The sequence below is a fragment of the Mirounga leonina genome, unplaced genomic scaffold (assembly GCF_011800145.1).
Source record: "Mirounga leonina isolate KUSES-001 unplaced genomic scaffold, KU_Mleo_1.0 Mir_154, whole genome shotgun sequence".
Lineage (NCBI taxonomy): Eukaryota > Metazoa > Chordata > Mammalia > Carnivora > Phocidae > Mirounga > Mirounga leonina.
Window position 1 is genome coordinate 31,544,150 of NW_023270389.1, and position 23,599 is coordinate 31,567,748.

The 23,599-nt window shown below is 37.4% G+C and overlaps 1 protein-coding gene across 1 annotated transcript in view; it reads left to right on the forward strand.

Annotated features, from left to right (window-relative positions):
* Positions 1-437: 437 nt before the first annotated feature.
* LOC118014243 (DENN domain-containing protein 1B) overlaps positions 438-23,599 on the forward strand; it is a 206,596-nt gene continuing 183,434 nt past the window's right edge. The window contains exons 1-2 of the mRNA XM_035010393.1: positions 438-560; positions 2,662-2,726. Coding sequence (XP_034866284.1) covers positions 544-560; positions 2,662-2,726 — 82 coding nt within the window. The 5' untranslated portion in view covers positions 438-543. The remainder of the gene's footprint in view (positions 561-2,661; positions 2,727-23,599) is intronic.

The following is a 23,599-nucleotide window of genomic DNA, read 5'->3' on the forward strand; positions in this document are numbered from 1 at the left end:
ACCTTGCGTTTCTGGCTCAGTTGCACAGCGGTACGTGGGCCATCCCCGAAGACACTTGCGCTCCCCGCGACCCGCCGGCCACTCTGGGCGCGGGGACCCCGCCCAGCCTTCTCCTCAGGCTCCGGCCCGCGGGCCGCGCGGCCCAGGTGAGGCCGGCGGGCGCGCCCCCGCGCGCCCCTTCCCCCTCCCGGCGACTTCCTGGTTTGCAGACGGTGCAGGAGCCGCGGCGGGCGGCCCCGGTCGCAGGAACTGAGAGGCCCCAGCCTCGGAGGCGGCGGGGGCGGCGGCCGGCGAAGACGGGGGCGGCGGCCGCGCCACCGCCGTTGCTGCTGCTGTCACAAAAAGGCTCTGGGGGGTGGGGTGGGAGGCGGGGAAGCGCCGGGGGCGCCGCTGACATGGGCCCGCCGCCGCCGCCGCTGTGAGTAGCTCCTTCCCGCGGGGCGGCCAGCGGGGGCGGGGGCGGCGCGACCCTCCCAGCGCGGGGCAGTGGGCTTCCAGGCCGGCGCGGGGGCGGGACGGACAGCGTCACAGCGACATGTAACCATGGACTGCAGGACCAAGTGAGTGGGGGCCGCGGGCGGGAGGGAGGTGGGGCGTCCCGCGGCGGCCGGCCCCCCAGACGGCGACTTCGGCCCGGGCCCCCGAGCGCGGCCGGCCGCCGGGACGGCGCTAGGCCGCAAAGCCTGCCCGGCCCGCCGGCGTCGGCGGCGCTCCTCCGGGAGCGGCCGGGAGCGCCGCGTCGACGCCCGCGTCTCTAGGCGGTGGTGGAGGCCTGGCGGCTCCTGCCACCGCCCGCTGTGGGTTTCTCGTTCCTCCCCGAGTGTGGCAGACGTGACTGTCGGTTGTCTGTGTCTCGCTGGTGTCCCGGAGGCGACAGCGTTGAGGTTAAGCGGTTATTATTTAAAGTCTTTCCCTAACGTGAAGATAAGCATTTCGTTTTTAAGCATAGTTAAGCATAGTTACCAGTTTCCCAGATGTTTTCTTCCAGTTTTTCTCATAAAATTAAAGTGGCCTCTGATAGGTATTTACTTACAGAGGCACTGGGTGTATGCATGGTGCTTGCAAAATGGTATCCAATTAGATAGTGTTTTTATGTGTCCGTATCAATGGATATTTTTCATCAGGAGATTAATTATGTAAAAAGCAATTTGAGGAAGTGGGGTGATTTTGTTTTGGGTCTTAGAGGTATGAGTTTTATGTTTTGTTTTGTTTTTTTCCTGAAACTTACTTTGCGAAGAATTTCTTCTTCCCTTACTCCCTCTTCACACCACGCCCCCAGTTTAAAATAAGGAATATTATGTGTATTTGTATAAGTGTGAAAGGCTTGTAAAATGTCACAGTATAATTGAATCAATATTTAATTTTTACACCTAAGAGATTCCAAAAAATATTAGGAAAATGGGAAAATTATTATTTTCTTCAGTGTTTGACATGGGGGGGGCAGGGTAAGTGATTTAAAAAGTATACTTTTTGACATTAATTGGATTAGGAGGGAGGAGGTCACCTAAATCCATATTATTTCCATTGAAACAAGTTACTAGTTGGAAGGCTGAGGAAATGTATATTTGCAAATTAATTTATATAGCTTGTCACTTCCTGTGATTCTAGATTCTTGTAATAAATTTAGAAAAAACGAGTGTTTATTTAGAAGCCAAAACTGGCATTCTTTATTAAAGGAAGTACATTTTTAAAACAGCCAATATGCAAAGACGCTAAGGTCTCCTTCGCAGGAATAACAGATAGATTAACACTTTGGTCACGTGGACATTGTGGTATCAGATTTTGCTTCATCTTTTATCTTCTAGCAGAAGGAGATTAAAACAAAACTGTTAAAGAAAATGTGTCTCAGTAGATTTCAGTTTGCTTTTTGAAACTAAACCAATGAATTGGTTGAATGTGTGAGAAATTAACAAAGAAGTGGATAACTTCTGAATGAAGCAAAGCAATCTTACTGTACCTGGTGGGAAAATCTAGTATTAAGGTAGATGCCTTTTTCTAATTTCTCTAAAGATAATTGAAGTAAAACAAGGTTTTTGTTGTTGTTCTTTTTAGCCTTGTAGTTTATGTACAGTTTGCTACTTTAAACATGCTTTGCAATAATTATATTTCAAGAGAAGCATATGCAAAGTGTCAAATTTAGGAGCATCGTAACTGTTTTATGGTGGTCTAGAATGTGGCAGGTGGAACCAGGTATTCATCATTTACACTTATACTGTAAATCCTTTAAAAAAAAAGCCTGAGAACCTGCTGGCCGGCTTTGTTGGCAGGAAAAGGTAGAAATACTTAGCATACTGACTTTCCAATTTTGATTCAATAAGATAAAGTCAATGCTTCACATTTATAAAGCACTTAATACTTTTAAAAAGTACTTCCACATAAATTAGTTGATTTATAATACTCACAACTATTCTCTGAAGTGAGCAAGGCACTTTATAGGTGAGAAAATAGGCTCAGAGGTTAAATGTTTGCCCCGGGTCTCAGAACTCCTAAGCCTCTTACATTACTGAACTGGGAAAAAACTGTTATTTCTGCATTGTGCTCATATAGTTACATAGATTACATTGTAACAAGAAGATGATTAGTTTTTTGAGTTAAGAAAATATAAACTCTGCAAAGATGCTTATTTGTCACAGGAAATAAATAAAGTTCTTTTTCTTTTAGGGAAAATCCAGAAAGAACCTTTGACTTGGTATTGAAAGTGAAATGTCATGCCTCTGAAAATGAAGGTATGTGTGTTTTGTTCATTCTTAAAATAACTGAGTCTATCAAAACAAGTGTTAGTGTTGTAGACTGCTAGAACATGATAGTATCAGGATAATAATGGTACTAAATGTATATTCTGCATCTAGTGTCTCAAGGTGCTGTTAGTAAAGTAGATGTTAGGTTTTTGCCATGAGATTGTAGAAACCATGAATGTTATCTGTGCAGCTTAAATTTCAGGTGTACATTAAGGCCATATAACTTAGAACTCAGCTTTATCATTTGTTGATAGAGTGATCGATCGTTTTGGCGGTAATGAACACCTTTTCATTTTCTTTCATTTGTCTTTGAAAACTTAGTTCCTTTTTTAAACATTAGTGAAAATCTCTTGCTGGTACAATGAAGCCACACCAATTCCCTTCTAATGTTTCCGGAATGCAGAATACAGACTGAAGAGCCCCTTCTGTTGGATTTACTCCAGTAGCAAAGCACTTTCAGAGGGAGGTAAATAATGGTGTGACATTACTTTGGAAGGGTTTCAACTGTCAGTTCTATATAATTTCCTGCAAAGACGAGGACACTTTTGTCAGTTTCCCCCCCTATTTTTGTCATATATAATATGTGTGCATCAGGGGGACGTGTAGTGGAAAGGAATAAGGGCTGTCTCTTTTTGCTTATTTCCTTTTTGATGTGTCCTTGTGTGATATGTTTTCATGGATATTTCCAGTGTGTGATTTCACTTGCCATGTACTTAGATGCTAGATAACTTGGCGATTAAGTGTGGGATTTTGTGGAGACAAAGATGTCCATTCTAAAGACTTGGTGGAAAGTCTGCTGACACGCTTAACTCCAGAAACTGGCCAGCAATTATATGCTCTTAAGCAATCTGGAGCTGCACACCTTAAAATAGAGGAGCCCAACCCAGCTTGTGGTGAAATGGGCATGGCTAATTTTAGGTAGGAAGTCACACATGTTCCTGACTCCACCAGCCCTGCCTGCTTTTTTTTTGGCCTGTTTGAACTATAGCTGTGAGCAGGTTTGTCCCCAGGCAGGGAGTGATCCTAGGTTGTAGGGAGCCTTTTCCAATTAAAAAGGTTATCTTTTGTTGTCCTATCTGTGTTAAAGGTGGTCTATTTACATTCTTTCCAGGAACAACCAGCTTCTCTTTGAAGACTCAAATTTTTTCAGCTCCAATTTAAATCTATTCTTTTGTGTATTTATGGTATGAATAATTCTTCAGAATACCTATACCATAACATTAGTGAAGGTGGGTGAATTAATGCTTACCTGATGTGTTTGTAAAACAAGCTAAATTCCTTTAGAAAACACAATTTCTCTAATTTTAAATGCATGCTAAAGCGATTTTGGTATAAGCATCGATCTACCTTATATAACACACGATCTGTACATGTGTCAGATTGGCACCTATCCATAAAGAATTCTGAGTGTTTTACTCCTTCCTTCCTCCCTTTGCCCTTTTCCATTTTTAGGAACTAGTTATTCCAGTTTTTATCTTCTGCTTGTGTCCTTTTATTCCTTTCTTGCCTTTTTGCGGTTGTTATTGTTTAAATTACTACTCATTAGAAACATCTTCATGTGTATTTTAGTAGTTTATCCAGCATGGTGAAGTTGGGAATATAACAAATGGTTAAACACTTCAGCCTCTTTATAGGTTGCAATTAATCCATTCTACCCATGTATTCCATTAATATGACTCACGGGCAGCAAATTCTAAAGATTTTTAATAAAGCTAAAGTCAACTATATAAAAGCATAAACAACTTTTCTTCTTTTCGTTGTGACTTAAATAGTATAAATATGACTAATATTTTAGGGTCTAACAAGTTATACCTTTTTGAGCTTTAAATTTTATGTCAAATTGAGAGTTTGATGTTTCTAAATGTTTTTATTAATTTTCTACTTTATTGATAAATATTAAAGGAAACAGTCCAGAAATTATTAAAGAGAGTTATTGGAATACTCCTATTTAACTGTCAATGAAACCTTTTTATTTTAATGAGTCTGATATGTGTATCAGTTTGTTTAAAGTAGGATAGTTTTTTGTTTTTGCTAACATTCAAATGAACATGGATGACATTCTTATATAGTAATAAACCTGGAAAACAATGTGTAAATTAGGGTGTTTGGGGGGCACAAATATAAAACCAATTTAAGTAATGAGGGAACTTAATAGTTTTTATAAGAGGAGGTCTAGAAGTAGGTCATCAAAGATCCAGGTTCTTTCTGCATCACAGCTCTGCCACTCATAGTAACTGGTGTCGTTGGAAGATTTAGATTCCTTGTGGTTCTAGGATGGCAGTGAAGTTAGAACTCTACTTTCTCTTTTATGACCTTGGGGGTGACAGACACTGGCTTTTCATGGCACTCTGCTTAGAGCTAGAAAATATCTTTCTCCAGAATCTTCCAGAACATTGGATCCAGTGGCCTAAGTTGGCATGGGCTTAAACATTCCTAAAATAATCATTGGTAGGGTAGTGGTAGAGGGGTGAATGGCAAGATTATTATGATTGATTATTAATAAACAACTGGCAAGGAATAGATGTTGGGAAGTAAATGAAAATGTTCTCTACATTTCTCAGAATATTAGTTTAATTTTTTTAGATTTTATTTGAGAGAGCGCACACATGAGCGGGGAGGGTGGGGCAGAGGGAGAGGGCTTGACCCCAGGACCCCGAGATCATGACCTGAGCCCAAAGCAGACACTTAACCGACTGAGCCACCCAGGTGCCCCTATTGGTTTATTTTTTGAAGACTGTCTGTTTGATCCAATAGAAAATACCATGCTCAGGATAAATGTGGTTTATGCTAAGATTGATGATACTACATTACGATATTTGATGTGTTTCTCTTGTTCACTTTCTAATAGAGAGGTTCTAAATTCTTTCATTTGTCTTGTGTAGCTTACTTCATAAATATCTTCAGAGAGAAATTATTATTTAACTAAGTTTTAGTTGGTGTTTTGAAATGGTATTAGTTGTTGAAATATAATTTAATATAGCTAGCTCTGGTAAAGGGGTGATCTTCATTTGACCTATGGCTATTTGAACTTGTTTCAAAGGCATTACATTGGTTTTTTGAAAACAGCACATTTTAGAACACTGGGAAATAGTTTCATATGGAGGGTCCCACAAGTTAAAAAAATTGCCATGAGGGCGCCTGGGTGGCTCAGTTGGTTAAGCGCCTGCCTTCGGCTCAGGTCATGATCCTGGAGTCCCGGGATCCAGTCCCACATTGGGCTTCCTGCTCAACAGGGAGTCTGCTTCTCCCTCTGACCCTCCCCCCTCTCATGAGCTCTCTCTCTCTCAAATAAATAAATAAAAATCTTAAAAAAAAAAAATTGCCGTGAGGGTGGTTGGTTGTGTTTCCCTATCGTGTTCCCTAGGGTTAGTAGAACTGGTTCTGATGATGTCTCACAGACTGGTTGGCCCATATTTTCACGGATGTCTCCCTGGTGGGACAACTTCCCTAATAACTTCTGCTGCAACTATCCAAGAGTGAAGTGCCAACACTTAGATCTTAATACTCTTCCTGGTAGATTTCCAAGGGACTTGCTGTTGTCACTCCTCCATGCTTGCCAGCAGTCAGTGAAGTAGAGCCAGCAGTGATGGCCTGTCCTCAGTTCCAGCAGCAAAGTTACTGTTACCACACTGCCCCTGCGTTCCCCAGAGTGGTTCAGGGCTTCAGGGAACTGAAAAGTAAGCCTTCCTCGGTACAGGGTTGCTGATGCCTCCTCTTGGGGTCTGTCTTTCAGGCAGTGGCTTTGGTGCTCTAGCTTTCTCTCTTGTATTTTGTTGATCGCTTACGTCACGTGGCGGCAGTGCGGGTGACAGGGGCGTTGGTGGCGGCCACACCATGCTAACGCGGCCATAGCGCTCTGTGCTGTGCCTCCTTCTAGCTGGTGTTCGCGGACCAACTGTTCACCTCTCACACCATCCTGCGGCGTACCAAACGTCTGTCTTCATTTGCGCGTGAAGAAACTGAAGCACAGGGAAATGAAGAAACTTGGCCAAGTAGTCTGGCTCCAGAGTCTGTATTTTAATCTATTGCTTTTTAATAGATTTAATCTAATTTAAAAAATCTGCTCTATTGCCTCTCATTGTGTAGTGATCTCGAATCAGCTCGATAGAGGCTGCATTATTACCCTGTGAGGAAATAGTAGAGTTTAAACTACATGTGGTGCAGGTATATCTATTTTTAAACAGGAATACAGTGTTCTCCCTGAAATGAATGAATCAAGGGTAATTCCACATAAAAAAATTACTGAACTTTTTCCTTGTGTTATTTTTTTTTTTAAAGATTTTATTTATTTATTTGAGAGAGAGAATGAGAGAGAGTGAGAGAGCACATGAGAGGGGGGAGGGCCAGAGGGAGAAGCAGACTCCCCGCTGAGCAGGGAGCCCGATGCGGGACTCGATCCCTGGACTCCAGGATCATGACCTGAGCCGAAGGCAGTTGCTTAACCAACTGAGCCACCCAGGCGCCCCTTTCCTTGTGTTATTGATGCTGGCTCAGGATATCCCCCTTCCCCACTCACTACTCTTTTTTAGGATTTAAGTCTCTTTGTTTAGTGAACCCTTGATCTAGTAGTCCTAGCTATTTATTTGTAGTTTTCAATACAGCTTTATTAGGTCTTGTTTTCTTTATCTTGTCTCTTTAGGTAGAAAAATTTCTCTTAGGAACAAATCCTCCTTTGCTACTGACTTTCCACTTTTATAAACTCATCCAACCCAGGATCAAGTTATCCACCTTTCTGATCTTTAGCTATGTTAATAGTTTAACTGCCTCTTACTTTTTTCTTAAATCAGAACTTGAGGCCAAAGAATACTAACTTAGTCAGTATCCCTCATGCCCTGCACAAGAAAGGGTATTTCTAGGCTTGCTTTTGCATTTGATAGTTTTTGTCTCTAGGGATACTGTTTACACAGAATCTCTAGCATTTTGCTTCTCCCTATATTTTAGCACTTAACTGTTCTTGTAGATGTGTCTAATATAGTAATATACCGACATATAGCTAGGTCTAAGTGTCTTTTGCCCTGCTTAAAATAAACTCTTTGAGAAATGGGCCATGACTTATTAATTTGTTTCCTTAGAGAAAAGCTTAGCATGGTATCTGGCATGTTTAATGAATATTTACAGAATGAATAAAAGAAATTGGACCAAGCATAGTGCCAACCACTGGTCAAATAAACGATCAGATTAATTCACTGAGAGCTGCTTGTTGTAGAAGCTATCTGAAGTGTGCGCTGATATGACAGGAGCAGGGACAATAGAAATATATATGACCACATCTATCTTGGACCAGTGGGCTTGTTTAGGGATACTCTGTGCTTAAGCTCTTCCCATTCAGGACCCACATCTGCTTGCTGTCTTCTCACATCACAAGATTTATTGGGACAGTTGCTATGTATGTATGTTTTGGAGTCCACCTTAAAACCCATTTGTACCCATCCACACATACCAAAAACCCAATAAAAAACTTAACATTTAGAAAGTAGAACTGATGAATCATACATACAATAAAGTGGTGTAGGAGACTTTTCATACTGCCCAACATGGAAGAACAATCTGTGGGTCAAATACGGTTACGATGTTTTTGCTCTAGCTGTGTGTTCCTTGCTGAGCTCTTTCTGAGTCCCTCTCAATCTAGATACAAGTGGATAAATTGGAGTCATCGTTACTGAAAGTATTAGCTTTATATCGTAGATTGTTGAAGAAAGTGAAACTTCTATTTTCTCATACTTGCTAACCGGGAATAAAACTTAATGTGGTTCTTTAGAACCATACCTTTGAGATACATCATTTTTGATTTTATAAAGAAGATAGCTAAGAAGAGCTGTACTTTTGTATTTGACTTTGGAACATTATGTGCTCCCTGACACAGCTGCCTGCAAATCAAATGTCAACGTCCAGTGTTTGTTGATGAATACTTTGATACAGATGCTGCAGAGTTTATATTGTAATAGTTTGATTATGACTTGTCTCAGTAGGTATTTTTATTTGTTCACATGTTCTTTGGTTTTGCTGCTTTAATCCAAGGTCACTTCTTTTTTTTTTATTTTTTATTATTATTTTAATCACCATACATCATTAGTTTTTGATGTAGTGTTCCATGATTCATTGTTTGCGTATAACACCCAGTGCTCCATTCAGTACATGCCCTCTTTAATACCCATCACCAGGCTAACCAAGGTCACTTCTTGATTTTTAATGTTGCTGGTTCCCGCCGTGCCCTGTGGCTGGTGGAGCCTCCGCTGCCGTTCTCTGCTGCTGTGGTGTGCTGTGGGACTGGTGCTCGGGCTCTGCTGGGCGGCCACAGTGCCACAAGTTTGTTCAGGTTTTTTCCCTTGGAACCTTCTTGTTTCCTTGACCTTCAAGGTAATATGTTCCTGATATTCTTTTGATAATATTCTCTCATTTGGAGGATTTTCTTATGCTCAAGTAATATCCCTTTTTCTTTCCCTCCAAATTTTTATTTTTGATTGGCAAGGTAGAGGACAATAATTTACCTTTTAAAATGTACATTTTAAAGCATATATACAATATTAGCAATTGGCATTTTTGGGGTACTTTACGCAGGCAGCCATAGTTTTATTTAAAATAACAATGAAAATCAAAGGCGTTAAGTGTGAAGTATGTTCTCAATCAATGCTAAAAGAATCTTTCTTCCCTGGAAATACTTTTTAAAATATTTAACATTCAGAAATTTTTTCCACTTTCAAACTCTTCAGCTTATGCTAAAGTAGTATTATACAAACTAGAAGAGATTTTTTACTTGAAGTTTTTTTTTTTAAAGATTTTATTTATTTATTTGACAGAGACACAGGAAGAGAGGGAACACAAGCAGGGGGAGTGGGAGAAGCAGGCTTCCCACTGAGCAGGGAGCCCGATGCGGGGCTCGATCCCAGGACCCCAGGATCGTGACCTGAGCCGAAGGCAGACGCTTAATGACTGAGCCACCCAGGTGCCCCTTGAAGATTTTTTAAAAGATTTTTTTTACTTGAGCCAGAAAGCATTAGAGATAGCTTTGAGAAACTCCTGAAACACTGTGGTCTTCCTATATTGTTAAGTTGAATGGTTTTCCTGTTGTTGTATTTGTTTTGGACATAGACTCTTAGTTTATATAAATTAAGGATAAGTTGATTTACTCCAGATAGTGATTTAATTTTATTTGTAGGAAAGGGTGTCTTGTTTCATGTTTCTATGGTGGTTCAGTCATTTTTCCTTGGTGGGAACTTGCCAAAAGTGCTCCTCAATTGATTTTTTTAGAGGTGTTTAGGAAGTTGGTACCACATGCAGTCTTAGGGCACATTGCAGAAGAGAACAGTGGAATAATAGAACTGGAAGTTTCCTTAAAGGGCACCTAGTACCACCTAGTAGAGAGGAATTGGCTTTGATGGACCTTAGAATTCCCGCAGCCCCTTTGCTGTCACCCTGCAGATGCCATTGTCCTCACGCTGTCCCGTGACTGCATAAAGATGCTCACTATGAGCATGAAACAGGCCTTCTCCACGCCAGGCACACTAGTTTTAAAGCTACCCCTCTTCTCACTATTCTTCAAATAACAATTTCTTAAGTAGGTGGTGGTACTTAATGCATTTATCTGATTAAAGTAATTCACAGTGAGGTGTGAACAACTGATAGCCCTCAAGGGAGCATTTTAATTTTAAAGAAAGCCTTGTAAAGTTGAATTAATTAAAAAGATGCAGTTTGCTATAGTGGAAAGATTTCTGAACTAAAGATCAAATGTATCTCTGTCAGTTTCTAGTTAGGTTTTTACCATTTCTTCCCCGCCCCCATCTGTATTGACACTCCATTTGTAGTTTGTGATTAACAGCTTTAATAAATGTGTATTTAAGTATTCAGTGAATTCCATTAAGATATTTTTTGTTTGTTTATAAGTTTTCAATTAATAAAGCTAAAGCATTATGGTTTAAAGCCTTATTTGTTGATTTATTTTTTCTGATTCAGCTTCCAGTTAAATGTTTTACAGAAATAGAAATAAAAATTACTATTTAGTATTTACTATACGTCAGTAAATGTGCTCAGAGCTTATGTTTCCAATTTATCTTCATGATAACCATATGCAGTAGGGGTTATAAACCTTTTCATAAAGACGAGGAAGTGGAAGCACAGGAAAGTTAAGTAGCTTGCTCGGGTCACACAGCTCTAAGAGGTGGGATTGGTCTTTGAACCTGTTTTTCTGATTTTAGAGCCGAAATTCAACCATTACACTGTGCTGCCTGTAAAATACAGTAGTCATCCTTTTCTAATAGCATTGAAATTTTTCTCAGCAATTTTTGAAAGCCACCCATTTAGGAAATCCCTGGCTAATTCTAGGCTTGACCAGAGTTATTGTGATACTAATTTTTAGTAGACATCAAAAAGTGACAATGGGAAGAAGAACATAAACACTTGGAAGAGGAAGTTGGTATTTTTTTTTCTTGGAAGAGGAAGTTGTTTAATATTTGGGGAATTTTTTTCAAGGTCTTGGTCACTGTTACTCTTTTATATAAGAAGATATTCAGCCCTCTGTCGTGCATTCACCGAATGTTTCTGAGTGTCAAGCACAGATGAAAAGCAGCTAAAAAGATGACGTTCTCGGCGTTCTAAATCAGTGATTGTGATAGTGTAGGAAGGGCTGTTTGAGAGGTTGCAGTGTGTGGCACTGAGTCTGAAGAGGGCACCTAACTCAGCTCTTTGAGGGGGGCATGGGGGGGTGTGGGAGAGAGGGTAGAGAGGGGAGAGTCAGGGATAGTCTTGAGGTGATGGAGGGAGAGACAATGAGATACTGTCTTGTCAGCTCTCAGTTGGGTACCAGACTGTTATCTTTCTCTGAAGTTGGTTGGAGTTTTACTTCATATTTAAAATCTGGTGTGAATAACTAAGAGTAAAGAATATATTGCTTTTAGTATAAACATTTATATCTAATGAAGATGATTAAGAAGCACTCTCTACTTCAGTGTAATCTGCCCTGGCAGGGGGTTGATCGGGTTTGATTTTGTTTGCTCAGAGCCTAAAATAGCGTCTGACCTAAGGTGTGTGTGTTTAGTGACTTACTGAGTTGTCGAAGCACTATTTTCAAGGTACTGAAATGGCTTTTAAAGAAAAGGGTATTGAGACTTTAATAATTACTGTTAAATTCATTTTTTCTGTAAAAGTATAACAACTGTTGAACAGATGAAATTTGTAAAAGTGAAGCTACGGAAGTGAAAGATTTAAAAAGAAGTTGCTGAGTAATAATCCTTTTTGGTATCTGTCTTGTGGCAGTTATATTCTGTCTTGAACTTGATCTTTTATCACCCTGACGTATGCCAACCACTGGATTTTAGGTTTTTGAGGACAAGTACCTCTTTGGATCTCTTGTAGATTTTCAGAAAATCTACCATATGGATCTTCCATATGGATGATATTCAATAAGTACTTGTTAAGTTTTACTCTGTTATTGAAGTAAAATTAGTAAAAGGTTGTGCTGTATTTTTAATACCTATTTTAGATTTCATAAATCTTAAAAAAACCTTTAATGTAAAACAATGTTGAAAGGCTGTACATTTTTATATCACAAGCAATAGATGCTGTATTTAAAACATTTTTTAAAAAACAGAACTGTGTTGATAAACCACAAACTGTGTAGCTTAGTGGGCAGAACTGGTGAAGATCAGATAGAGCCTTTTCCTCTTTCAGTTCCTTCTTATTTATCATTTCAATCTGAAAATAAAGTATAGAGCTATCAGTTTAGTACATCTGATGGTCTTTTGCAAATGTGTAAGTGTCCAGAAATTAGTCATTTCAAAAATAATTTGTCTTAGTATGGTAGCAGAAATGCACCAAGCATAAGGATGTGTGTAGTATTCAAATTTATCATTAATTAAAATTAAACTGTCCTTTAAAATGTTGTCACCTGAGTGATTGTAAAATTTGCCTTCTTTTTAGTTTTGATAAGAGATTATTTGAAATAACTTATGAATTTGTATAGAAAACATTGGTTGAAATGAAACCCAAATAAGTTCAGGTGTGTTTTAATACACTAGAGCACTGTATGTTCTCAGGGTCTGTGCATTTCAAGTATAGTTGCTATGAAATAAACTTCTGTTTATTTCATAAGTGGTTCAGAAAGGATTCTTAAATGGCTTTTTTTTTTTTTTTTTTGAGATTCCAGTGTATTTTGGATATGATATTTGGAAGAAGAAGTTGGTATTTTTTTTTTTTCTTGGAAGAGGAAGTTGTTTAATATTTGGGGAATTTTTTTCAAGGTCTTGGTCACTGTTACTCTTTTATATAAGCTAAAATAGTGTTTTAATACTTATAAGCAATTAATTATTTGATTTTGAGGGAATAATGTGTTATCTCTTTATTTTGTCATTTTGTCCTTATTTCTACAGAGAATGTGAGAACTAAATTTTGAAGTTGTAGTTTTGTTATAAAAATTTGAAGTTGTAGATTTTGGTAATGAATATCTGCAGAATAATTATTGACAATAAGGGCAACACAATTTCATCAAGCTTATATGTTGGTAGTATTCGCTGTGTCTGGGTTTAGACGTGTTATTGAAGAAAATAGTAAGCTGAGAATTTTTATGTACAAAAATACTAGTTTCCAAGTTCTTAATGGTTACTGTTGTGTTTGTCAATGACAATGTTTACTTTAAAAAGTGGAAATACTGGAATTCAGAGTTTTCATTTGTAAATATTTACTTCATTTTTGGCTTAGTAGTTGAAATATAAATGAATCTTTAATACTTTGTATGTGTCTTTGTCCTGAATTTGGCCTTTGAAGGCTGATGTGGCTATCCAAAATTCTTTATAAAGCCATTATGAAATCCATTTACTTATGGTTTACTTGATTTGGGAATTTATAAGATCTTTTGGCAATTTTTTTGACTCATTTCCCTCAGGTATTATCCAGATTGGCAATGATAATTTTTTTTTATAGATGGATATGGAAAGAAGAGAGATGGCCCTCATATCAAAATTTCTACTTTAAACCTTGTATTGTATACTACTTTCTTACTTGTGAGATACTCCAAATGGTGGTCAAGGTATTGAAAATGAAATTACTGAATACTTCTGAATTGCCTTCTAAATCATCATAGTAAGACTAAATTATATTTAGCATGGTTTATAGTTTATATTTTTATGGTATTTTAATTCTTTGAAAGTGTGTGATTTCTATTATATTTAATATGTATGACAGATTTAATATATACAATTTATATTTTCTTTAAAACATACTTTTAAATATGACTAGAATTTTGCCTTTTTTTTTTTTTTTAAGATTTTTATTTATTTATTTGACAGAGAGAGATCTAGCGAGAGCAGGAACACAAGCAGGGGGAGTGGGAGAGGGAGAAGCAGACTTACCGCTGAGCAGGGAGCCTGATGCAGGGCTCCATCCCAGGACCCTGGGATCATGACCTGAGCCCAAGGCAGATGCTTAACCAACTGAGTCACCCAGGCACCCCTAGAATTTTACCTTTTTAGATATGGCTGAATTTAATTTGGTCAAAACACAAAAATTATTTATATGTTGTTAATAAGGGACTTGACAGTACTTATTCTAAGTTAAAACTGCATTTAAAAGGTAGGGTTGAAGACAGTAGATGATGGGTGGCTTTTGCTTGATTTAGCGTTGGAAGAGATGACTAAGCTAGAGCTCAGTGCTCTTTAGGAGATATCTTCCTCCCACACAGATATTTTTAATGCAGAAGGACAGAGTGTTGAATCTTCTGCGACTAAGGGAAAGACTAAAGACTTTTTTATACTTCTGGTATCTGTAATCAGCAAATTGACCCAACGAAGGCCTGCTACCTGTTTGTACCACCTCATACCATCTGCATGGAGGTGTTAAATTTTGGAATTTGTATTTTTGCCTTGTTTCACTTTTACTTTTTGGTGTATTTGGTATTTACTTTACTTTCATTAGATATTTAATGTTTTTATATTTTTTAACTGTTTTAGCTTATTCTTTAGCTTTTACTTTTCATTGTTCTTTGGTTTTTATTATTTTATATTAATTTCTTTAGTTTATAAAAAGTCTTTATTGTTTAAAAATATTTAATGAAATATTTCTTTGGAAAAAGTTCTGCTCTTCCTTCTATAGAGTGCCCTTCGAACCCTTTTTTTTTCCTAATGAGGAGGCAAGGAAAGCTAGAAGAGTAGGGTGAATACAGGCATACCTCAGAGATATTGTGGATTCTGTTCACACCACCATAATAAAGCAAATATCACAATAAAGTAAGTCAAATGAAATTTTTGGTTTCCCAGTGGTTCTAAAAGTTATGTTTACCCTAGACCATATTGTGCTAAGTGTGCAATAGCATTATGTCTAAAAAACAGTGTATATGCCTTAATTAAAAATATTGCTAAAAAACACTAACCATCATTTGAACTTTCAGGAGTCATAATCTTTTTGCTGGGGGAGGGTCTTGCCTACATGTTGATGGCTGCTAGCTGATCAGGGTGGTGGGTTGCGGCAGGTTGGGATGGCTGTGGCAATTTCTTAAAATAAAACAAGTGATGTTTGCTAGAGTGATTGACTAACTCTTCCTTTCACTAAGGATTTCTCTGTAGTGTGATGCTATTTGATTGCACTTTACCTACAGAACTTCTTTCGAAATTGGAGTGAATTCTCTCAAATTCTGCTACTGCTTTATCAACTACGTTTATATAATATCCTTTGTTGTCCTGATATCCTAATGTCCTAACATCCTAAATCCTTTATTGTCATTCAGCAATCTTTGGTCTTCACAGCATCTTCACCAGGAATAGACTCCATCTCAAGAAACCACTTTCTTTCCTCATCCATAAGAAGCAACTCCTCATCCATTAAGGTTTTATCATGAGATTGAAGCACTTCAGTCCCATCTTCAGGCTCCATTTCTAATTCTAGTTCTCTTGCTATTTCTACCACATCTGCAGTTACTTATTCTACTGAAGTCTTGAACCCGTCAATGTCATCCATGAGAGTTTGAATCACCTTCTTCCAATCTCCTGTGAATGTTGATGTTTTGACTTCTTTACATGAATTGTGAATGTCCTTAATGGCAACTAGAATAGTGAACTCTTTCCAGAAGGTTCTCACCTTACTTTGTGCAGATCAGAGGAATCACTGTATATGGCATCTATAAGCCTTATGAAATGTATTTCTTAAATAATAAGACTTGAAAGTAAAAAAAAAAAAAATCACTTTTTGACCTATGGGCTACAGAATGGATGTTGTGTTAGCAGGCTTTAAAACAACACTAATCTTGTTGCACATATTTTGTCAGAGCTCTTAGTGACCAGGTGCATTGTCAGTGAGCACTAATATTTTGAAAGACATCTCTTTCTGAGCAGTAGGTCTCAACAGTGGCTTAAACTATTCAGCAAACCATGCTGTAAACAGATGTACTGTCATCCAGGCTTTGTTGTTTCATTGATACAGCACAGATAGCATGGATTTGACATCATTCTTAAGGGCCCTGGGATTTTCACAATGGTAAATGAGAACTGGCTTCAACTCAGAGTCACCAGCTACATTAGCCCCTAACAAGAGAGTCTGTCTGTCCTTTGAAGTTTTGAAGGCAGGCATTGATTTCTCCTCTGTAGCAATGAAAGCCTTATACGGAATCTACTTCCAGTATATGGTGGTTTTGTCTACATTGAAAATCTGGTCTATAGTGTAGCCACCTTCATTAATTACGTCAGCTAGATCTTCTGGATCACTCGCTACAAGCTTCTACATCAGCACTTGCTGCCTCACCTCGAATCTTTATGTTATGGAGACTACTTCTTTCCTTAAATCTCATGAACCAACCTCTGCTAGTTTCAGATTTTTCTTCTACGGCTTCCTCACCTCTCAGCCTTCATAGAATTGAAGCAAGTTAGGGCCTTGCTCTGGATTAGGCTTTTGCTTAAGGGAATGTTATGGTTGGTGTGATCGAAAACTTTCTCTGTATCAGCAATAAGGCTCTTTCGCTTTATCATTTGTGTGTTCACTGGAGTAGTATTTTTTTAATTTCCTTTAAGAACTTGTCCTTTGCATTCACAACTTGCTGTTTGGCTCAAGAGGCCTAGCTTTCACCTTCTCTTGGCTTTCGACATGCCTTCCTCACTAAGCTTGATCATTTCTGGCTATTGATTTAAAGTGAAAGACATGTGACTCTCCCTTTCATTTAAACACCTAGAGGCCACTGTGGGGTTCTTAATTGACCCGATTTCAATATTGTGTCTCAGGGAATTGGGAGGCCTGAGGATAAGGAAATGGGGGAATGGCTGGTTGGTGGAATAGCCCGAACACACTCAACATTTACTGATTAAGTTTGCTGACTTATAAGAGTGCAGTTTGTGGTGCCTCAAGACAACGACTATAGGAACATCAAAGGTCACTGATCACAGATCGCCATAACAAGTATAACAATAATGAAAAGTTTGAGATACTGTGAGAATTTCCAAAATGTGACACAAAGATAAAAAGTGAGCAAATGCTGTTGGAAAAATGACGCTGATAGACTTGCCTGACACAGGGTTGCCACAGCCCTTCAATTTTAAAAAAACGCATCTGTAAGCACAGTATCTGTAAGCACAGTAAAGCAAAGCACAATAAAATAAGGTATATCTATATTATGCTAGGTAATTGTGGGAACTCTTAAAACAGACTGATGCTTACTCTTTGATTGAATATGAATAGGTAGTTAAATCTCTCTTTCAAGGGGAACAGAAATAAATGGATTGATGACACGATTTTCTACAAGCCTAAAATCTGGAATCTTCTTGTGGCTAAAACAGTGTCTTCCTTAAAAACATCACAGTGGAGTAGAAAGATATTGGACTAAGAGTTGAAACATGGCTTTTGGTCCTGGCTTCACTACTTACTAGTTATGTAACTTGGTAGAGTCATTTAACTTCTGTTTTCCTTTTCACAGTTATAAAAAGTTTGCAATACATAACTCAAGAATTGTTATGAGAGTCAAATACAAAATGACATGAAAAGTTTTTTGTAAACTATACTGTAAACCCCTATATAGATATAAACTTCTATTTGGTTTGTATAGGGGTGGTGGTATTTTAAAAAAAAGGCATGATCAACAGAAATTAAGTGATAGGGATGAACTCCCCTTCTGTTTTGATGTATGTGATCAATGTGGAAGAAAGAAATGCTAAAGGAAGGTCTCATAGTAACTTCCAAGCCCCCCGTTTAATATTGCAGAAGTGCCAGAAATAAGGAGGATGGAAGATGGTAATGTATTTTGGGCTGATGAGTTACTTTCACTTTTAAAGGGTTGTTTAGCAGAGAATAAAAATTTGTGGCACTAAATCTGATGGTACTCATTTAAAGGCGTGGTGGCCTCTAGAGGGGTTAAGCCCAATTTGGAAGTTACAATGTGACTTTTCTTTGCACTGCTTTCTTCTAAATTTTTTACATGTACAAACTTCAGCTGGGAAGTGGGAATTCCGTATATATGTAAAATTTTAAACTTCTAAGAGTTAATATTGCCAAGCTAGAAGGTAACTAGAATGGAAGTAAACTAAGTGTTCACATGTCTGACAGGGTTTTGGTGAGATGAGATGAAGGGTAATGTTATACAAGTGTAGGGTTCTCACTGGAAATGTTACCAGTTGTGAAGTATGTTGCAGTTGGTTAGGAGTTCTGTGTAAACTGATAATAAGTATTGCAGTGTGTGAATGATTAGATATTATAACAAATGCAAGGCCATCCCAGGAGTGACATCACTCTTACTTATTTGTATTTCTATATAACTTTCTTGAGTGAGTGCTAAAGGAATAGTGTAGCTGTCACGAGGAATTGTATGCAAATCATGGGCTATCTTATCAATGCTACAGAACAGAATAAGCCACTGATTGAATAAATAACTGATAATTGGAAAATTACTCCAGTGTTAATACTTGGAAAAATTTATTTAGATTTTTCAACATCTGGATTATGTGTGTAAGAGTGGATTGTGAATATGAATGTTATCTTTTATGTGAGTGGTAATGGATAAGACTGGAGAAACCACTACACCATACACTAAATTAAAATCAACAGTTAACCTTGAAGCAGGATTCTGTTATAGCATTGATATAAATCTTTTTTAAATAGATAATTCCATAAAGTTTATGAGGTTTTATTTTTAGTTTTTATTTATTTATTTATTTTAAAGATTTTATTTATTTGAGAGAGAGAATGAGAGAGAGAGAGCACATGAGAGGGGGGAGGGTCAGAGGGAGAAGCAGACTCCCCGCCGAGCAGGGAGCCCGATGCGGGACTCGATCCCGGGACTCCAGGATCATGACCTGAGCTGAAGGCAGTTGCTTAACCAACTGAGCCACCCAGGCGCCCGAGGTTTATATTTTTAAAAAATAAATTTATTTAAGACCATCCTGTATATTCCTGAGTTCTCAGTAGCAGTGTTTCTCAACTTTATTCATGTTACAACACACACGGAAAATGGCAGTATTTGTCTGGACATCTGGACAAATGGACTTCACGCAATGGTGAGGAGGTAGCTGTCCTGGGGCTCCTAGGATTGAGGGGATTATTATATTCTCACTCTTCTTAATCATTAGAAGGACATAGACTGGGGTATTCTCTTTATGGTCTCTTTGGTGAGAAAAGAATCTGTTCTTTCATTCACTGTTTTTGTTCACTGCTGTTTGATGCTAACTAGGAAGGCAGAACTCTAACGTTAGGCTGAATTTAGAAGAATTTGGTTGGAGTTCTAGCTTTGTATTAAGACTTGTAACCACTCTGAGCTTCAGTTTGTCTTTAAAATGAGAGCATTAGCAATTTTCTCGTTCTCCCATAAAGCTGTGATGATCAATGGAGAGAATAAAATATATGCTTTTAAACAATGTATTAATTTAATACTACTTAATTATTAATTATACTAATTATGTAGTATAATTTAAGCAAACTATAAGTACCTCCTTTTCGTAACTTGCAAGAAGAAATTATGGGATGCTTTTGATATGTATGTAATATGTGTGTATATATATATAATCTATAATGATACAGGGTTTGTCAGTGAGGGCTTTTGACTCCAAAGCTAGGGGGATAAATTGCACGACTTAATGACTGTAATAATTGTGGATTAATGAGGGATGTATTACATTTATTTAAGTATTTCTATTTTACGCTAAGGCCTATCATATTCTTTTAATAATAATTCTAATTATGGATTCTGATAAATATTATAAACTTTTATATTCACCTATTTTAATGTTTTTTTTAAAATAAAAATTAAAGTGAATAAAATTCAGTATTAGTAATTCACACTTACTGAAAGTCTGGATATTCATACCATATTTTCCCCTAAATAATAATCAAAGCTAAATGTCTAATGGCAGCATATTTTAATTGCTGGAAAAACACCTAAGAATAAATAGATTCTGGTGTTGCAGACTAAAGCCACAAAATAGTGGTTATGTTAATTCTGTGCATCACAATTGACTAAGCAAAATATTCTTCTCAATCATGTTAGACTCCTATGTTTAGGCTTATTCCTGGAACTTTTATTGAATAAATAGTCTAATACCATTGATGAAAACAAGGCCTTTGGTTTTTTATCATATATCTATAATGTCCTTATGGAATCTTAATGGAACCCCACACTATTGCTAGAGTGGGACTGGCTGTTCTGATCGTGTGACCAGTATATGTGGCAGTTTTTGCCTAGCCAAGAGCTGTCAATCTCTGTTGTTAACTGCAGTTTTTCTCAAACTGAGGCCGGCAGATTCTTATGTTTGAGATACCCTGATCTCCAGAATAAGGTCTACATTTCAGTCCAGTATTCTAGGTCATCCATGACCTGGGCTCAGAAGACCATTTTAGACTTTTATTGCTCCACATCACTCATGCTCAAACAAATCTTATGTGATCTTATATTGTTTCCTTTGTATGGTAGAGTGCCATTACCTTCCATTTCTAGATAGTATACCTATACCTATAATTAAAGCTCAGCTCACAAATCTGCCTTCATGATAATTATATTGGTCATCTCTAAATGCACGTTAGTGTATTAAACCTACTATAACCAGGTTACACATTTTGTTTTAATGCAAATTCTTTAAAATTTATATTTGTGTTAATGGAAATTATTTAAAACATCTTTTAGTAACAGTCTTTTAAATCAGAAATAACAAATACAAATGATAATAAAATTTCTATTAGCATTATACAAAGGGGAATACAAAAAAAGTAAGTCCCTTCCCACCACAAATTCAAAGTGCCTTAGCACCCCTTCCTACAGAATACATCGTTAACCATTTCCTATACATCTTATTCAGAAAATTTCAATGCATTTGCTAGCATATTTATGTAAATGTTCCCTTGGATGTATTCTGTGCAAACTGTTTTCTCTTTTACTTTAATTTAGTTTGCAGATTCTTCTAATTCAGTACACAGAACTTTCCTAACTGCAACATAGTATGTTCACTCAGTGACTATACTATAGGCTGGTTCAACTTTCCAGTTTCTTCTGTATATAACTTTTTCATCTTTAAGTTAATTTAGATGGAAGTGATATGTTAAAATTCTTGAAGCCTTTTATTTTCACTTTTTCCTCACTTGTTATTAATGCTTTCAATTCTTTTTTTTTTTTTTTAAAGATTCTATTTATTTTTGTGAGAGAGAGAGAAGGAGGGAGAGAGAGCGCTCGCACATGAGCAGGGGTGGAGAGGGGCAGAGAGAGAGGCAGATTCCCCACTGAGCAGGGAGCCATGCAGGACTCAATCCCAGGACCCTGAGATCATGACCTGAGCCCAAGGCAGATGCATAACCGACTGAGCCACCCAGGCACCCAATGCCTTCAATTCTGTAAAGTGGCAATAGTTAAGCTTGCTTTGAGAAATAGAAAATTTCACTTGCCTATATTTTGTATAATTTCTTTTCACCTTGGTATATGTATATATCATAAAAACCTTGTTCCCCTAAAATTATAGTTTGAAAATATTCTTTCATCAATAGTTTGTTTATTATAAAATTTGGAAAATCTGGGTTTCAAATCCATTTGTACTCTCTACTGTATGTGGCTTTGGGGAAATGCTTATCTTTTTTTTATGTCTCTCTTTTCTCATCTATAATTTGGATTTAATAAACATAACCATTTCACATTGTCATGTGAGAGTATATGTGGAAAAAATGACAAATTGTAAAATGCTATACAAATTTTATAAGAAATTAAAACTAATTTACATCTATATAAGCTTTTCCTCGACCTCTATCTGGAACAAGTAAAAAATATTTGTCATCAAACTTTTTCTTTCATTTTCAAATTGTGTACAATTATTTATTTTTTTACCTTAATGGCTAATATAACTCTTAATGTTTCTCTCTCTTTTCCCATATGTTTTGGAAGTCAGTTGGGAAGGTTGTACTATACTGTGTTTAACTTTTTAATAATGCCAGTTCTCTTTTGCATTTGTGAGCACATGTTATTTTTATTGAGAGAACCATTGTTAAATCCCTAACGTAAGATTTTTAAAAAGCATATCTTCTGCCCTGAAGAGGCACACGACTATTGGTTCTGTTTAGATTTCTCAATATTGATTGCTCTATTTACTTTTAATGTCTTTCCTTGTTTTGTCTGTCTGTTTTCTCCATTAATTCTTTTTTGTTGTTGTTAGCTCTTCCTCCTGGCCCTTATATTATTTCTCAGTATGCTTTTTCTTCCTCCTTTCTGCTATGGAGGCCATGTTATAGTGATCACTGCTTCTTTCTCCCTTCTAGTCACCTTCACGTTCTGTGTCATTTCTACATTCCCCAAGCCTGTCTTTAATAGCCAGTTAGTTTCACAAACATTCAAAGTATTCTACTAAAATTTCAGTCTCAGTGACACGCATCTATTTGCTGTTTCATGGTTTGTTTGTCCATTCTTTTACCCATTGATCCATCCAGATGTATAAAAAGTCATTCTTGATGCTTAAAGGAATGCAGACTTGATACTAGTCCCAGCCATTAAGGAATTTATAATCTGGTAAGAGAGAAACATATATAGGACTTATTAAATTTGTTAGATTTTGGACTCTTTCCAAGCCCCATCTGTAACTGCTACTCTCAGTAAAAGATTGAATGCTTGAGAGTCCAATAATTATAACCAGATCTGATAAAGTTTTACTTTGCTCTTTGGTTTTACTAAGCTTTTTTGTCCGTTTATTTTTATTATTTATTTATTTACTTACTTACTTGCTTACAGTTTTGGGGAAGCTCTCCAGGTCATTAAAAAAATACCCCTTCAATTTTTTTTTTTTTTAATAAATTAATGCGTGCGTGAACTCAGTGTCAAGCTGATAGAGACAGCCATTATTTCCTGATGGCTTCCTCTTCCTGTCAGTTTTGGCAGCATTTCAGTAGGAACCCAGCATTGACCAGGTGGTGTACTGAATGACAACTTATTTAATGTTTAATATATTGTTGCCAGTGAAGTAATGCCTGTAAGTAAGTAATTCTAGTTCCCTGGCCCAATCATGCCCAGAACAGGAGGAATTCAGGTCCATTTCTGTGTAGCATCCAGTTGTTCTTGCTGCTAATGCAGCTTAGATACAGGTGTGATGACTCAGCATCTGTCTTATTCCTGGGCTCTAATTCCATTCTTGTACCCTTTGCCACGTGTCCCAGTTCTCATAATTGAGTTTATGTTTGTGTTGGTACTCCAGTTCCTTCCTCAAATGTCAGTTTTTCAAAAAGCAAGAAGTAATATCACATATACTTCTGAATTCTATATGCCTAGCATAGTGCTTTGTGTTTAGCAGGCATTTAAATGAATGTATGTTAATGAATGATGATAATGCTTATTTTATGGAGTAGCTCTAAGTTCCTTTGATGTCAGGGGCCAAGTATTATATTCATCTTATTAAGAATTTTAAAAGATATAAGGGAACTTATATTTCAAATACGTTAGGTAT